Source organism: Schistocerca serialis, chromosome 2 (assembly GCF_023864345.2).
Source record: "Schistocerca serialis cubense isolate TAMUIC-IGC-003099 chromosome 2, iqSchSeri2.2, whole genome shotgun sequence".
Taxonomy (NCBI): Eukaryota; Metazoa; Arthropoda; class Insecta; order Orthoptera; family Acrididae; genus Schistocerca; species Schistocerca serialis.
This window is the reverse complement of record NC_064639.1, coordinates 863,529,237-863,548,324: the sequence shown is the minus strand read 5'-3', so window position 1 is coordinate 863,548,324 and position 19,088 is coordinate 863,529,237. Positions and strand designations below refer to the sequence as shown.

Below are 19,088 nucleotides of genomic sequence, written 5' to 3'. Positions count from 1 at the left end.
AATCACGGGTGCTGCATTTTCGCATCTTCTCTCAGGGAATCCCGCTATTCGTTCTTGTAGCTCACGCAGGACAAGCGGCACTTTGTCGCGAGGAAAACAAATTGATGCATCAGCCAGCAATCGAACACAGGTTCCCGCACGTGGCAGTCAAGCCTTCCACCACTGAACCACCGAGGCTCGGTTATAATCCTCCTCCTTTGTGCTTCTTGATGTCGTCCAAACGCGACCATCAGAGTCCTCACGTTCGTGGCGACAGTGACGACTCTTGTCAAAGGACGAGAAAATGTGTGTGGAGACGCTGTCTAAATGCGTTTGAATGTGCTCGCCAACCTCATCCGCGGTGGGCAGGCGGGAAGCAGACACAGCGCGACGTGGCCGAAAATAGCTGTGCGGTGGTGGTGCAATGGTCAGCATAGTTGCCTCCAAAGCAGCTGAGAGGGCTCGATTCATGGCCGCCACATCCTTCCACTACATTTCCTCATGCGTGTATCTCCCACATGTCCTTAAATTTAATTTTCCTTTTGCTCCTTTCTCCTTGTGGGCCAGCCTGTAACGTGTCTCCATCCTTCACTTGATCCTGGTTGAAGCGAGAGCGGACGCTTGCAAGCCGGCCTGAGACTTTGTGAGGCGACATACGAGTGCACCGAGAGGCAGATTTGTTGCCAGTGCCCGTGACTGGAACGTGCTGCAGCGTCGCAGACGAAGAGAAAATTTGAAACCCCTACAGCACCCTGCATTCTGAGGCTGTCACCCAACCGAGTACTGACCAAGACTATGTTTGGTGGTCTGATGAGATCTGGTGGCTTCAACGAGAAATGGCAGTAACCGAGTGAATGCTGAAGCCTGTCGTGACAAGTCGGCCTCGGACCCTCTTTTAGCCTCTACACCAAACGATGATATCTTGGCCACCACTCTTGCCAGTCGCAGTCAGCCTTTTCTTTTTGGACTGACAACTTGCAATCGCCCTTGAAGGAATCGAAACCAAGATTTGTATGTTACTAGCCCGACACTTTAATCTACAGCGCTAGTGGTGCTCTTCCAGTGCTGCGGAAGCATCACGCAGCATACTGCTACACGAGAGCATTACAAATGTGGGGCAGCTCCTTTCCTCTCTTAATTCCGATCCTGACTGATTTCGTCGGCCTGCCGGTGTGGCCGTGCGGTTCTAGGCGCTTCAGTCTGAAACCGCGTGACCGCAACGGTCACAGGTTCGAATCCTGCCTCAGGTATGGATGTGTGTGACGTCCTTAGGTTAGTTGCGTTTAAATAGTTCTAAGTTCTAGGGGACTGATGACCTCATAAGTCAAGTCCCATAGTGCTCAGAGCCATTTGAACCATTTGATTTCGTCGTGTGTTGGTTTCTGTTTAGCATGATCAGCTAACGGATGCTAAGCAATAGCTGCAATGCGAGGAGGATGAAGAATGGTAGTTCGAAATGCCAAAACTTGGTGCGATGTGTTGGTAAAAAATTCCATTCCAGTATGAAGAATTGAACTCCTTCCACCTTTGTGATACCCAAGTATTCGATCCACTAAACAACAACAGTTACTTACGATCATTGGAAGATGCATATTACTGCCATGTACATTTTGTGTTGAATGCAGACGTTTTTAGTTATAATAATAAATGAAAGATGGAACATTCAAGGAACTTAAAAGCAAAGATGATGTTGGATGATAAGTTGACTATTGGTGTTCCTCTTTATACCAGAAAAGCATATAATTTTCTTCATGCAGGAATGTTTTATATGAAAATGGCAGTACTGATTATTTTTCCAAAACCTTAAACAAATTGTGAATAAGGAATGTAAAAAGTAGTATTGTTATTCAAAATCGATAAATACACGAAACTTCCTCTGTACACTTTAGTTCTCTATTAAATTACTGACTTGGAAGAACAACCAGTGCTAGAAAATAACACAGAATGACATATTCATTGGTGCTTGTGTTGCTAGATTTCAAGCTATTCAAATCAATATTATCTGAAAAAAAAGAGAAGTATACTACTTCTAATGATAATTTTACATATAGTTTTATGTAATAGAAACACATTGACAGGTCTTTTGTTATATTTTAAGCACATAAGTAATGAAAACTATTTAGTCTATTACCATCGATATGCAGGTAGGCGCTCTTAAACATAAAAAGGCTGTACATGGAAGTGAAAAACTTGAATGACTTCGATAAATATAAAATTTTGAAAGAGTCTTATACTGTTTCATCTTGATTTCCTTATACAAATATCATGTTCGTATGTAAGGAAAAATTGTGAATGACATTGTCTTCGTATATGCAGAACACTCACAACTATACACAGATTCTTATGGAAAAATTGTAGGTACGGGCGCAGGATGCAAGAAATGTTCACTTTTATATATACGAGTACAAAATATTAACAAACATAAAAACTGAACTGCAGTATGCACCAATGAAGAATTGTTATTTGAGTACTTATGCGTCTTATTTAATTGCTCACAGAACGGAGCTGCAATTTATTAATAGTACAGCTTCATTCTTTCAACAATAATATTGATTATATGAAGTGAAGTTATCCTCTTTGGGATATACGAAGCCACAGTCATTGCTGTGACGATGAATGGTGCACTTCTTTCCTTTACGTCTCTTCTCTCACTCTGAGACAACGTCGGGAATGTCTGCAGCACGTGGGATAATGGAGTTGCTGTCTCCAGATCAGTGGGTTCCAAGTTCAATTCTCAGTCTGGTCGGAGAATTTATCCCCACCATCATTTCATCATCTTAACCGAGGCGCAAGTCATCGAAGTGGCGTCGAATATAGAAGACTTGCAAAAGGTGTCCGAACAACACCAGATGCGGTCCGCTGTCTGATTGTGCCGTACCGCCATTTCATTTGAGCATCAACATTAGTCAGCTGTTACCTCAAAGTCCACGCTCACTGACTGTGAATGGTTCGTGCTCCGAGCCCAATTTGGATTTTAAATGGAATTGAAGCATACACCCTGAGGAACTTTTGTCTGGAATAAAACTGAGTCAGCCCTTAATTGTGTAGAAACGAGCGGCATATAACCAAACACCTGAAAGAAAACATTCATAAAGTTACTTCAATTAGACATGTCTCAGAAAAAGAAAGAAAACAAGTCCAAAAATCATTTGATGACTTACGGTGAATACCGCCTTAAGTGAACAGATAGACCTTAAAATGTCATTATCCTGGACAATAAATGAATATTTGTAGCAAAGTTTAAAAATACTGAAAACACAAAAAATTAAAATATGTGCCAATGCACTATGGCTCACGTCATTTTTTGTGGTTATACAATATTGAAACTGCTAGCTCATCCACTGCATTCATAAAACCACCTGTGTGTTATCACAGGACTCACTCCCTCCCCCCCTCCCCCCCAGTTTTATTGCATCTAGATAAATGTGAGAAATTATAGCCACGAATATTACTTAGGCCCTCCAAATACGAAATAAAGAGATAAAAAATAAAACTGTCTACATTCAAAGGTTACTTCGAATCCCACTGACCTTTGATGGACAAGGTCATATTGAAAGATATGTGCCGTTGCCTCCTTCTGAACTTCGAACCGGCTTACCCAACCAATAAAGCGTGTCCTACACTTTAGCATGTATTACATACCGTGACACTATTTGATATGTTTCAAATGCAGAAACCATTTTCTGGGGCGAGAAAAGCCAAAACCGAGTGAATAAATCCCAGGAAGTATATAGGATCGGATCTTATGCAATTGGAATTATAGCACTGTGTCACAGAGGGCTCTTCCACTGACACACACACGTCATTAAACTAAAATAACAAAGATAAAGAAAAGAAAACTGCTACGGGTGGACGTCATTGTGAGTCCGTGTGGTCTGTTGTGTATATGTGAGAGTACATACTTACGCTAGAGCATCTCAGAAGCTAGTGGCATTTGTGTGCTATCACTGTTGCATGTTTCTGTATCTCACACATCAGTCACCTACTTACTAGTTAGGTACCTGAGTGGCTTCCTTTCCTCGTTTTCATTTACAGAAACAAAAGGCTGGGGAGTACGTACCTCCAATCAGGCAGTATTGCAGAAAGAAGCACTTAAAGCAGAAAACAACACTCTTAGCCCTCAGAACCAAACATTTCTTCTTCGGGGGGAGAGGAGAAAATGGCTGGTGTAGTTCGGAAAGACTGGAGGGGGCGTTCATTTCTTAGATTAAGCGGGACTCACCTATCAAAAATCATGAAGAGTCGGTGACGGAAGTTCCGTCTCGTAACAGGTGGTACTCCTTGAACTTCGTTTCAGATACCTATTAATACACACCCCGCCTCTCCCATTCTTTCCTTCCTCTTTTCCTCCTTTCATTTCAATTTACCCTGTTTTCGTCACTGCTGAAAGAATGTTTTGTTCGAAAAGCTATGAGTATTGTCTCTAGTTGGTTCCACTAGTAGCAGGACTGAGACTTGCCCATTCTGAAGGGAAAGGGAAGTCTCCATCCTGTCTCTCTGTATACGTAACAATAAATTTCAAACACTATAATCATAGAAAAAATATATAGTAATGCCATATCTTACATTAAGGGTTAAATGCTATAGCAAATGCACTCTGAAACCTGTGACTTCTTAAGGGTCTAAATACTATTAAAGTCGGAAAATATACATACTGGGACTGAACTATGCAAACAATTAAAATTTCCACTTGCAATGTAGCAGTACACACAGTATAGGATATGGCATAAAAGTACAAAGGGCGTGCAAACAGTTTTGCGCAGTCGTCTATAATTTTTTTATTTTATGCAGGAGAAGAATGAAATTTTTTGTGAACATACGTGGAACATTTAGCTATAAGTTGCTGTATGAAAGTATTTTCTTTTATTTACAGGTGAGCCATAATGGACCGTGAAGTAGATGTCAGGTTGCGACAACAGTCGCTGATGGAGTTCCTTTTCAAGACCGGCGATGACTCTGCCACATCGATTCACAGGAAGTTTCTCCCTGTTTATGAGGAGGTCACAGTGGATCGCAGCAGTATCCGGCGGTGGTTGAAGAGGTTTAAACAAGGTGAGTTCTCTCTACTGGACAATCCACGATACGGTAAACCATCGACGGCAGTGAGTGATGTGAATAAGGCGACCATTGATCAAATCATCCAAAATGACAGATATGTGACGACACGACAGCTTGCTGAAATGACTCGTTTGTCATTGAGTAGTGTGATATCACTGGTACAGTCACTAGGGTACAGAAAAATCTGTGCACGTTGGGTGCCTAGATTATTGACCAGAGAAATGAAAACGATAACGGAGAATATGTGCGAGGGTCTCATGAAGACCTTTACTGAAGAGTGGAAACAGTGTTTTGACGGCGTCATTACCCAGGATGAAAGATGGTTGCTTTTGTCCGAACCTGAGAGCAAAACTCAATCCATGGAGTGATAACATCCGGGTTCCCCTCGGAAGAAGAAACCTAGACTTTCACGAACAGCAGGCCGAAAGGTGATGGCCTTCTTCTTCTGGGATGAGTGTGGTGTCATTTCCACTGACTTTTTGGAACCTTGCTCCACAGTTAACTGGGACTGTTACTGTTTGTCATTGGACAAGCTGCGACGAGCCATCAAGACCCATAGACCACAGCTTCAGAGTCAGCTCATCAGACTACATCATCGCAATGCCAAACCCCATACAGCCCTTATGACGCACGAGAAAATCAGGAAAATGGGTTTGAAAATTGTTTCTCATCCTCCCTACAGTCCGGACTTGGCTCCGTCTGACTTTTACCTCTTTGGTCGTCTGAAGGCCCACCTCCGCGGTAAAACATTTGAAAGCGAGAAAGATCTCATTTCCTGTGTCAAGCGACGGTGTAAAAGTCAATCCCAAGAATTTTACCAAAGTGCATTTGCATCATGGAAAGAACGTTGGGCCATATGATTCACAGCTGATAGAGGCTACACTGAGTAGGCTCAATGTATAGCTAAATGTTCCTAATATGTTCACAAAAATTTCATTCTCCTCCTGCAAAAAATAAAAAAAAATAGAGAGGACTGTGACAAAATTTTTCGAACGCACTTTGTACATGGAATTAATGTCTAAGTGAATAGCAACAAATACACAAACAGAGAGGGAAACAGACTGATGGAATACATTGCAAATAAAATCTGGAGTAGGAATGACATGAAAAAATCAACTGTACGCAAACGAAAGTCAGACTGAAAGGATATAAACTCTGTGAAACAGAATAAACACAAAGAGAGACAAGCACATAAACAAGAATAACATAATGATGGCAAACATATACAGAATACAATTGTTAATATGTTTTACGTGACATATGCAATTAAAACAATCTAGAAAACAGGAGAAAAAGGACAGGAAGAAAGAAGGATTGACAGAAGACCTACCGTATACCTTAAGTGGTAATAAACAAGAGTCTCAGTCTCTAGCATTTCTAACCAGTAACATCTGAAAGAACAACACAGTCAGCTTCTGAGGTTTCGAAGGTGTTGCCATACTGTATGATGATACAAAAGAGAAGAGAACCGGCAGTAAAAAATATCAGTACACCATGAAATTTTAAAAATGCTCTTGATTATGTTATATCTTACAAAATGTCGATGTTATCATAATCTGTACTAACTTGTGAAAGAACCTTGTACAAGTACGATACTGTCTTCGATCTTAAATACCTGAATGTTTATTTACGTGTATATGTTAACAAGTGAGAAACCATGTAAAATATGTTGTTAACTGTAAATGATTATTCGATTCCTAAGGAAACCTTACTATGTGAAATTCACTTGTGCAATAATCATACACGTAAGCCGGAGAACTGTGTTGTCTTTTTCTCTGGCGCGTTATTTTGCATGAGCCGCGTGCGCTTAACCTGGTCACAGTGAGACTGGCTTGTAGGCAGTGGAGTACCACTGTGCCGATGACGCTGTTAAGTGCACAGTTAAAACGTTCGTTAAAGTGCGATTGAATTTTGATAAAATTGTGTGAAGAAGTGGTGCGAAAAGAATTTTCGCAATCATAAATCATCTCTAAAAAGTATTTGTCGTAGATGCAAGAACATATGGCCGCGAGGTTAATGTACCACCAGTTCATGAGGGATAACGGATCTGGATGCCGTCACTGTGAATAATATCTACCCACAGTATCTGAGACGTGAAGAACCTATGTAACTTATTCATCACCACAGATAATGACTGTTCAACTGCCACAGGGCAAGAACTTTTACGTACGCTCGTAATAAACAGTGTATAGGGAGAAACAGTCCTCTCAGTGCAACTGTTCTAATTCATAAATTTTGAACAGTATAATTGGTATGGTTCAAATGGCTCTGAGCACTATGGGACTCAACTGCTGAGGTCATTAGTCCCCTAGAACTTAGAACTAGTTAAACCTAACTAACCTAAGGACATCACAAACACCCATGCCCGAGGCAGGATTCGAACCTGCGACCATAGCGGTCTTGCGGTTCCAGACTGCAGCGCCTTTAACCGCACGGCTACTTCGGCCGGCCTATAATTGGTATGTTTTGAGTACTTTGTGCTCCTGTCACCTTTGCCTTTTTGCAAAGAATTGATTTACTACTAATCAACGACATCGAGAAACGTAGTCATGTGCATCGACAGTCATCATGTCGTTTATTTAACAAGGTAAATTATGGTATTAACTGCCATGAGTGAACTGGTTGCCTTTTCAGCTTGATACAGCTACATTCACTTGGTGTTAATTATAAATTTAGAATAAATAATGGTAAATAATTACATCCGATCAGTTTTTAAAAGATGGCAGGTAGAAAGCAACGTAATAAATACGTCCACATGCATCAGTCTTGTTTTCAACTAATTTTTCGTAATAAAAGAAAATCTTGGATGAAGGTAAATTGGCATATTTGAGAGTAATATACAAAGTTATCTGCACCACGATTTGAGTCCGTTGTATTTAACTTTTAGTGTTCATTGCAGAGGGCTATACTAACGCTAAGTTAGCTGTTGCTCTCTTCCTAACGCTGAATGTAGGACCTGTATGCTTTTTAGATATAGCTAAGTATGAAAACGTTGCAGCAGGTGGGAAGTGTAGAGAAATGTTGTATTTGCGTTATAAATATCTGACTAGAGAAAAAGTCGGAATTGTACAAAGGGCATCACGCCGTTGATGTCCGGTTCGAATAACTACCTCAACTGTAAGAGGCTAGGGAAGTAAGGAGCTATATACTTTTTGATAAATCGTCCCACTTTTCACTTTATTTAAGGAAACCAAGGCAAATCTAAATCAGGCTGTCCAGAAGGGAACTTCAAAAAAAATGAAATAGAAGGTCATATTTGGTGACTGTTGAGCCATATCAACGTTATTCACATCCTGGCAGCATCCTTACTGAAACAGAAACGGCGGGCTAAGGGTAAGCGATTTATGGCCACAGCATAAAGTAAGACCAGGATATCAAGGTGGCATATGGGTGCCTGAACATACACTGATGGTAAAAAACTGGAAATATCAAAAAGAGTAATGTGGAGTAACGAAATTTCGGGAATACGTTTGTCTATATAACATATTTCAGCGATTAACATTGCAAGATCACAGGTTAATGTAAAAGCGATATAAACCATTACAAACGTGAAATGCTGGTACTTCGATAACAGGTGTAGCCGCCAGAATGTTGAATGCAGGCATGCAGACGTGCATGTATTGTGTCGTAGAGGTACCGGATACCAGTTTGTGGGACGGAGTTCCATGCCTGTTGCACTTGCTTGGTCAATACAGGGACGATTATGACTGTTTGTGAATGATGCTGGAATTGTCGTCCGATGATGTCCTATATGTGCGCGACTGGAGACAGATTGATGATCGAGCAGGACGAGACAACACGTCGACACTCTGCAGATCGCGCTGGGTTTCAACAGCGGTATGTGGAAGAGCGTTATCCTGTTGGAAAACACTCTCTGAAATGCTGTTCATGAATGACAGCAGGTCAAATTACCAGAATGACTTACAAATTTGCAGTCAAGGTACATGGGATAAACACGAGAGTACTTCTGCTTTTTTTTTCATACGAAATCGGCCATCTAGACCGTAACTCCCAGTGTAGCTTGATTGTCTAGCATGCAGACAGGTTGGCTGCAGGCCCTCAACTATCCTCCTCCAAACCAGCACACGACCATCACTGGAGCAGAGGCAGGACCAGCTCCCATCAGAAAACACAACACATCTCCACCCTAACTCCCTCCCCCTCCCAGTGAGCTGTCGTCGCATATAGAAATGGTTTAGGGTCAGTAGAATGCACGCTACAGGGCTTCTGGCTCGGAGCTCCGATTTGTAACAATTCGCTGTGACACTGGTGCCAACTGCTGTTCAAATTGCTGCTGCACATGCAGTGTTATGCGCCCCAACTATACGCCGAACAAAATGGTCTTCACTCTTGGTAATGCCACGTGGCTGCTCGGAGACCAGTCTTCTAGCGAACGTACACTCCCGTGATTAACGCTGCAGCGATCATGTACAGTGGCTACATTCCTGCCAAATCTTTCTGCAGTATCGTAGAAGGAACATCCAGCTTCTCGTAGCCCTATTATACGACCTCGTTCAAACTCGTAGTGACGTCTTTTTGACTAACATCACGTCACCACATTCAATCTTGAAGGTAACTAAAGCTCACGACCGTTACAGCGTGTATTTAAAGCAAAACTGATTTGCATCCTCATACAAGCGATCTTTGCGCCACTTTGATTGTACATCACCTTTATGATGTAGAAACACGCCTGCCCACTTTCTTTTACGTCGCTCAGCTCCTCCTTAGTACTGTGACTCTTTTCCTTCAGTATTATTCCACGGAGTAAGTTCTTAAGAAAAGACCATGTACCACTAGATCTAAAACAATGACCAAATCTATCCATCTTTCTATTTATTATTCAAAACGTATTGTTTAGAATTATATTTTTACGCTGCAATATACGAGTGGACTTCAAAAAATAATTTACATATTATTATGGCAGACTAACTAATAGACTGAGCACTGATTGTAATGCTCCAGACGCCTACAGCTCGAAAAAGCGCATCACTTGTTAATATCGCCTCAACTTATTATCGACTGTAGTTTTTTGAGTGAATGAAGAGTTTGTTAAGAAGTTGGTAGCGTTGTCTCATATTTTTTGTGTTAAAATGTTGTAGATATGTGACGCCTGTTGTTCGAGAAGAGCCGTGTCCTTTCAAGTCAGCTAGTTTGCAACGCACAACCGACTGCCGAACAGCGGCGTGCGGCAAAGATAACAACTACGATGCAGCCGGCCACTAGAAACCCTTGCCGGTGACTGCTAAGAGGGGAACACCTATTGTTAGAGAGAGATTTAGCGTGATATGTTTGTTCGCAAAGAATGGGTTCTTGGTTTATCCTTTTAGAATTTGAATTCAGTTTCTAAATATTTTTCGAGTAGTGAGCCTCGAGATAGATTATCTCACGAGTGTGATCAGATCGGCTCACAAGTACGATACGTGAATCACTCTGCAGTGGGGATAGAACTCAGGTGCGCTCAAAGCAGTCCAAAGTCGTTTAGAAAGATATATTGAGAAGATTATGGGCTTGCGGAGCAATTGATTATTTCACAGATTTTGGTAAAGTGTAGACTCGCTAGGTATAGGGAGAGCTCCGGTTTATTGAAGTGTGAGATTGGTTTCTCCTGTTTACGATTAATGGTGCGTTATGCTGCTCCATTGCCACGCGTTTGCAGGTGAACCGTGTTTCAATCCTTTTGGGAAATTTTCCGCTTAATGGTGTATGTGAAAAAAACGGGTTCACCGAAGTCATTTAGTTGTTTTGTGGTTGAGTATTAAAGCACGTACTAAGGGTAGTAGCGTTGCATTGCATTATTGTGATTCTATAAGTGTACGCGAGCACTGAGGATAGTGACTTAACGATATTTTGTTAGAATTTCTGGTGTGAGTTCGGCGTGAGTGTCGTAATATGATAAATTCCTGAAATCTCGTTGGAAGCACTGAATGTGTAATTTATATTAAAGAGAACGGTTGTCCTACGCCGTAGTTATTTATTGAGAAACAATCGGAAGCTTATAGAGAAACAGATACCTTCTCCGCTTGTCTATAGACAGCAAATCAACAACCATTTATTAGAGAACACGCCAATTCTCTCTCGAAGAGGGCACTCAGGATTTTTATTTAATTTTTTTAAAATACATTTCCTCGTAGTGGGGTTTTGAATAGTGAACTATCGTTCGAAAAGTAAACTGCTGACCTATAAAAGAATTAATGGCAGTAAATAAAGAATTAACCGTTTTAAACTGAAAAAGTCACTACTCGACTTGTCCTTTATCCCTAAATTATTACAAGAAAATTATTGAAAAGTTTATTTCAAAGCAGACGAATACCTCGAATAAATCTTATTGTAACAAAGTAAATCCAAAGGCCAATAAAGTAAAAGACTGGCATATTGGTGAAAGCAAAGTTCAAAGAAATCGAATGCTAAAGAGAAGGCATAGTATTTTTCAGTTAATAACTTTCAACAAATAAAAAGATTATTAATATTTACTTAGACAGGGAAAGCAAGTTTATCTTTTATTGAAAAGTCATTAATTATAAAGAAAGAGTTATTCTACTTAATTTTGAAAGGTTGAGATTTACGAAATAGTTTAATATGACAGAATTGCCCCCCTTCTAACAGCCGTGTACCGCAAGTCTCTAGAGGAACGGAGGGTTCCAAATGATTGGAAAAGAGCACAGATAGTCCCAGTCTTCAAGAAGGGTCGTAGAGCAGATGCGCAAAACTATAGACCTATATCTCTTACGTCGATCTCTTGTAGAATTTTAGAACATGTTTTTTGCTCGCGTATCATGTCATTTCTGGAAACCCAGAATCTACTATGTAGGAATCAACATGGATTCCGGAAACAGCGATCGTGTGAGACCCAACTCGCCTTATTTGTTCATGAGACCCAGAAAATATTAGATTCAGGCTCCCAGGTAGATGCCATTTTTCTTGACTTCCGGAAGGCGTTCGATACAGTTCCGCACTGTCGCCTGATAAACAAAGTAAGAGCCTACGGAATATCAGACCAGCTGTGTGGCTGGATTGAAGAGTTTTTAGCAAACAGAACACAGCATGTTGTTATCAATGGAGAGACGTCTACAGACGTTAAAGTAACCTCTGGCGTGCCACAGGGGAGTGTTATGGGACCATTGCTTTTCACAATATATATAAATGACCTAGTAGATAGTGTCGGAAGTTCCATGCGGCTTTTCGCGGATGATGCTGTAGTATACAGAGAAGTTGCTGCATTAGAAAATTGTAGCGAAATACAGGAAGATCTGCAGTGGATAGGCACTTGGTGCAGGGAGTGGCAACTGACCCTTAACATAGACAAATGTAATGTATTGCGAATACATAGAAAGAAGGATCCTTTATTGTATGATTATATGATAGCGGGACAAACACTGGTAGCAGTTACTTCTGTAAAATATCTGGGAGTGTGCGTACGGAACGATTTGAAGTGGAATGATCATAGAAAATTAATTGTTGGTAAGGCGGGTACCAGGTTGAGATTCATTGGGAGAGTGCTTAGAAAATGTAGTCCATCAACAAAGGAGGTGGCTTACAAAACACTCGTTCGACCTATACTTGAGTATTGCTCATCAGTGTGGGATCCGTACCAGGTCGGGTTGACGGAGGAGATAGAGAAGATCCAAAGAAGAGCGGCGCGTTTTGTCACCGGGTTATTTGGTAACCGTGATAGCGTTACGGAGATGTTTAATAAACTCAAGTGGCAGACTCTGCAAGAGAGGCGCTCTGCATCGCGGTGTAGCTTGCTCGCCAGGTTTCGAGAGGGTGCGTTTCTGGATGAGGTATCGAATATATTGCTTCCCCCTACTTACACCTCCCGAGGATATCACGAATGTAAAATTAGAGAGATTAGAGCGCGCACGGAGGCTTTCAGACAGTCGTTCTTCCCGCGAACCATACGCGACAGGAACAGGAAAGGGAGGTAATGACAGTGGCACGTAAAGTGCCCTCCGCCACACACCGTTGGGTGGCTTGCGGAGTATCAATGTAGATGTAGATGTAGATGTAGATGTAGAATTTCAGTAGCGTCATGAACGTTGTTCTAACAAGGAGCTACTTACAAAGGTTATCGTTGATTGTCAACGAAAGATAAACATTATTAAATTGTATCTTTAGCTTTTAAACGTATTCTGAAATTTACGTAAAAAATTATAACGTTTTCACTGATTACTTGTGTATACGGTTATTAGTTGAAGCTATAAAAGAGGAGCAGCTACAAAGGACAACGGATCTATAAGACTTATTCATCAGTTACATACGAAAGCTGTCGTTAACGGTACCTAAACTGTAGCAAAAGTGTTTAGTTGTTTTTTCAGAGTGCACAGAGTAAGCTTCGCTATAGGTTTCCGTTACTGTTTAAGTAAATATATCACTCCTACTCCCAGTAGACTCTTGCATTTAGTGTTTTTGTGGTGAATGATACTAGCTTTGGTGGTAGTTAATCTTTCGAACCTAGTGATGCTGAGGGAATTAGATTAGGAAATGAGACACTTAAAGTAGTAAAGGAGTTTTGCTATTTTGGGAGCAAAATAACTGATGATGGTCGAAGTAGAGAGGATATAAAATGTAGACTGGCAATGGCAAGGAAAGCGTTTCTGAAGAAGAAAAATTTGTTAACATCGACTATAGGTTTAAATGTCAGGAAGTCGTTTCTGAAAGTATTTGTATGGAGTGTAACCATGTATGGAAGTGAAATGTGGACGATAAATAGTTTAGACAGGAAGAGAATAGAAGCTTTCGAAATGTGGTGCTCCAGAAGAATGCTGAAGATTAGATGGGTAGATCACATAACTAATGAGGAGGTATTGAATAGAATTGGGGAGAAGAGGAGCTTGTGGCACAACTTGACTAGAAGAAGGGATCGGTTGGCAGGACATGTTCTGAGACATCGAGGGATCACCAATTTAGTATTGGAGGGCAGCGCGGAGGGTAAAAATCGTAGAGGGAGACCAAGAGATGAATACACTAAGCAGATTCATAAGGATGTAGGCTGCAGTAGGTACTGGGAGATGAAGAAGCTTGCACAGAATAGAGTAGCATGGAGAGCTGCATCAAACCAGTCTCAGGACTGAAGACCACAAAAACAACAACAACACCTAGTGAAACCTGATGGTTAGATGTGTTGTTCTAATCAATATGCAGATAGCTACTACTGACCGCATTATACCACAAAAATGTTATGGTGCCCATCCTTTTGTACATAGTGACGTGGTAGCGGGCTATACTGTGGTTTATAGATAAGAAGCTGAATATCAAATCTTACGTGACGTCGCCGTGTTAGTACAGACGATTGTTTCAAGTCACACAGATTACGTCGTTGAGTGGTGGCAAGTTCTTGTCAGTACAACTTATTGTAGTATTACAAGAGTTAGTTACATTGTGCGACGTTGCTTTTCACCTACGAATGGAAGTGCTGCTAGAGGATGTTCGTACAGTATATCAGCCAGTATCTAAAGGGTGGCGCAGTACGTGGTGTACACTTTAAAGTGACAGAGATACAAGATAATGTTTTTCAGCACCACTCACCAACTCTAAGTAACCAACAGATGGAACATTTTACACATCTTTCAATTCCCCGGCGATAGAGATTTACTTTTAGGTCATCGAGGCATTTGGGAAATGCTCTGTCAATGCCTTCATCGCTGCAAAATTTTTTTCACGTGAGATGCTCTTTCAGCTTTCCAGTTGCTTGGACATTACCATCGATGGTCACCGAAGACAGCCTTCCTTCCTGATCAGCATCACGCACGTCTGTGCAGCGTTGCACAAAAATTTTGTTGACACCGTTGCACTACGGCTGTTCCCAACAATCCATATAGCGAATACATCGCCAGAGTCCGACAGTGAATCTGTCTGCGACATGGGAGTTTTATCCATAAGAATCATACCGTCGTGCGTACTTAAACTTTGGAGTATGCTTCTAGTTGCTGCGCCATTTTCACTCCCACACTGAGATACGTCTTCCAGCTGCACCGCATCTGAATTGTGCGTGCAGGAAACCCGGAAAATGTACTCCCTCCAGACATTGCGCCACTTTTGTTGCATAGTGATCTCAGCGTGGGATGATATTCACAAATTGCTTTTTGAAGTCCCTTCGTACATGATTACTTTGCAATTTTGATTTGTTTTCTGAGTTCTACTGATACTGTACTGTGCTGTGAAGACACCCTTTCAACTCAAATCTTATAACACGTGGAAAAATATGTGAGGAACGTTCAGCTATTGCAGACAATACCTCTGTAAAAAAGTTGATGCATTTACTTCTCTCTTGGTAGTGAGAAGAGGTCTTGGAAAGTGAGTCGGTACATTTAGGACAGCTGCCAATTTCCCAGCGGTAGCCCACCTGAAAAAAATAAAGTTACAAGGAAGTAAATAAAACATGAGACAAAATTATTTCTTTTTAATTTCATAAAATGGGATTTACAGCGTTGAAATAACAAATACAAATTAAAAACGGCAATAACTTGGCGGTAGTCGTTGGGAGCCCTGGCGCAGACCGAACAGCCCTGGCGCAGACCGCAAGCGCTTGAATATTGAGCTCGTGAAGATAAGTAGTAAATTCTATAATATCTATGAGTTAAGTTAATATTACACCGTAAGGAAGGCAATCAGAGTTTGTTTCATATTATCTATTAAAGGTTTTATTCGTTTCAAAGTATTTCTCGAAAAAACAAAGACATAACCTAAGGGCCAGTTTCCGCATACTTTGGTCGTAGGTTTACTGACTTACTTAAGTATTAAGTGAAGACTTTAGGTAGTTTTCATTACACATATATTTAGTAGTGCCGTATCTAACCGGAGAATTAAAGGTTTTAAGTTCTATCTTTTATTTCTTATGAAAACGCATAAAGTACAAATCTTGCATACGCAATCTTAGGCCTAATTTTTCGGTTATATAAGTTTGGATTTTTAACGTTGATTTAAGTGCATGACGATACTATATTAATAATATACATGTATATTAGTGTTCCACATAACTTTAGTAACTCTTATGTTCTATAGTAAATAGAATATTGCTCTTACTGTTTAGATAAATTTTGAAACTTCCTGGCAGATTAAAACTGTGTGCCTGACCGAGACTCGAACTCAGGACCTTTGCCTTTCGCGGGCAACTGCTCTACCAACTGAGCTACCGAAGCACGACTCACGCCCGGTACTCACAGCTTTACTTCTGCCAGTACCTCGTCTCCTACCTTCCAAACTTTACAGAAGCTCTCCTGCGAACCTTGCATAACTAGCACTCCTGAAAGAAAGGATATTGCGGAGACATGGCTTAGCCACAGCCTGGGGGATGTTTCCAGAATGAGATTTTCACTCTGCAGCGGAGTGTGCGCTGATATGAAACTTCCTGGCAGATTAAACCAAAGTTTAACGTGTTCCTTTTAGCACTCATGTGGATGACCTCACACTTTTCGTTATTTACGGTCAACTGCCACTTTAATTCATTTTTAACTGGAAGAACGCAGAAGGTTGAAATTAACAGTACAGATGTATGCAAAAAAAAAAAAAAAAAAAAAACAGCAGAGTTCTCTAACTGGGGAGGTATCAAGAACGGTGTCCCACAGGGTTCAGTTTTGGGTCCATTATTGTTCTTAATATATATTAGTGACTTGCCACTCTATATTAATGAAGATGTAAAGAAGTTCTTTTTGCTGATGAAACAAGTATAGTAATGACACACAAAAACAAGAATCAGCTGAGGAAATTGTAAATAATATCTTTCAGATAATTAAGTGGTTCTCTGCAAATGAACTCTCACTAAATTTTGAGATAACACAGCATATACAGTTCTGTCAGTAAGTAGCATAAAATCATTGATGAATATAGACTGCTAAGGCAGAATATTACAAATTTCTGGGTGTGTGCATTGATGAGAAATTGAATTTGAAAGAAACACATTGGTTCAGGTACTTATGCTGTTAGGGTTATTGCAAATTTTATTGATAACCATACGAGTAAATTAGCCTACTATCCCTATTTCCATTCACTGCTTTCATACACCATCATATTTTGGGGAAAATGTAAATGAGCATATCTCATTGCTGGCTGGGAGGCCCCATACAAGGAAGCTTGGGCGCCAATTGCAAGTCTTATTGCAGTTGAAGCCACATTGGGTGACTTGCGTACCAGTGATGAGGATGAAATGATGATGAGGACAACACAACACCCAGTCCATGAGAGGAGAAAGTCTCCAACCTGGCCAGGAATCCAAGTCCAGTCCTGTTTGCAAGGGAGGAAAGCATGTTACCTCCCAGTTAAGCAGGTGGACATTTTGTGGTAATTCATCAATAAGAGAAAACGTATTCATTGCAAAAAAGTGTGTAATCAGAATAATAGCTGGAGCCCACGCAAGAATATGTTTCAGAATTTTATTTAAGGAACTCGGAATATTCACAGTACCTTCGCAATACATATATTCACTTATGAAATTTATTATTAATTACCAACCCCAGTTCAAAAATAACAGCAAAGTGCATAGCTACAGCACTAGAAGAAAGGATGACCTTCAATATTCCGGCTTAAATATGATTTTGACACAGAAAGGGATGAATTATGCTGTCACAAAAATATTTGGTTATTTGCCAAATAGCATGAAAAGTCTGACAGATAGCCAACCAAAATTTAGAAACAAATTAAAAGAATTTATGAATTACAACTCCTTCTACATTAGATGAATTTTTAAATATGGAGTAGCAACTGTAAAAAATATAATTATTTTGTCTACAGAAAACTTATGTTAAAGTGACTGCTCCACATCATTACCGAATATCGTATTCATGATCTGTAGAATAAGTTTTAATACATGTTTGTATGTATTTATATGTAGCTAGTTGGCATGTCACTCATAGACATCAGTATTATGATAGAGATTTTACAAACTTTCTGATTTACCACATTCCTTCTACTGTAACTATACATTCACTCTCAAATGCAGACATCCAAGCACATCAAAACACAGCCACAGTAATATATTTTTGAGAGTAATTAGAATGCTTTTGAATGTTATAATTTCTGTCTTTAATATGATGATGAGCATATGAAATCCATCATTTTAATCAAATAGCTGCCCTAAGACAAACTAATGATACATAACATAGCTGTGTTTATAGTTTAAATGAAGATCCATTGTTCTGAAAGTAAAAATGTCACTCACAGGTGGGCCTCACTCGAGAAGGGCCTGACAAAATTTTTTTGTTGAATGTGGTTTACTTCGTATGTTCTTTGGAATGATAATACTTATTTCAATTTCAATGTTGAACACTGATTTTGGCACTGTAACAGTAACTTGAGGATTGGCAATTGTGATAGACACGTTCATTATTAAAAATGGAAAATTCGTAAAGAATAAAATTAATAGTGCTCGATTTTAAACAAATATTCAGTACAAAATGTAACTAATGACCTAATGGTACTTCCACACACAACAAATCGGGCAATCTATACCACTCCAAGAGAAGTCTCACATGTGGCTAGGCTATTTTCACCTTGCATATGAGAAAAAGTACTTACACACATCCGGATCACCAGTCACATTTTCATCAGTTCTTTGTTATAACATTGAGTTCAGGAACAACATTTGTACAGTAATACATAACAGGAAACAGATACTTACTAATTTGTGTCAACGTATTACCATTGGAAGTTTCTCACCTACCACTGATATTTTCGTCATTTGAAATCTTCCCATGAGATTTAATTTGCCATCACCACTCATCAAATTGGATCGCAATGTACGCTGGTTAATTACCGCAATCTATTGCAACCTCGGTCTACACTACATTCTTCCAATTTCACAACATCTTGCACACCTATAATAACACCCCAAATTTTTAGAAGAATTATTAAATCGCACTAATATTTATATCCATAGTCCAGTCCCTTACACTTCCTTTAATCTTCATCAGCTACGTATACCTGTGTTACATCTTTCCATAGTCGGAACGACTAGACACTCTTCTTCTTTAATGACTTTCTCCTGCCCTGTGTGCTCCAGTTTTCGCCCACTTCCATCCTTATCATCATATTTTGTATTTGTGGATTTCAGAATAATA

General features: G+C 40.1%; 1 protein-coding gene across 1 annotated transcript in view; it reads right to left on the bottom strand.

Annotated features, from left to right (window-relative positions):
- Positions 1–1,901: 1,901 nt before the first annotated feature.
- Positions 1,902–19,088, bottom strand: part of LOC126458169 (exostosin-3-like) — a 258,000-nt gene continuing 240,813 nt past the window's right edge. Inside the window, exons 11-12 of the mRNA XM_050095036.1 lie at positions 15,272–15,379; positions 1,902–3,052 (exon numbers count right to left, since the gene is read on the bottom strand). Coding sequence (XP_049950993.1) covers positions 2,954–3,052; positions 15,272–15,379 — 207 coding nt within the window. The 3' untranslated portion in view covers positions 1,902–2,953. The remainder of the gene's footprint in view (positions 3,053–15,271; positions 15,380–19,088) is intronic.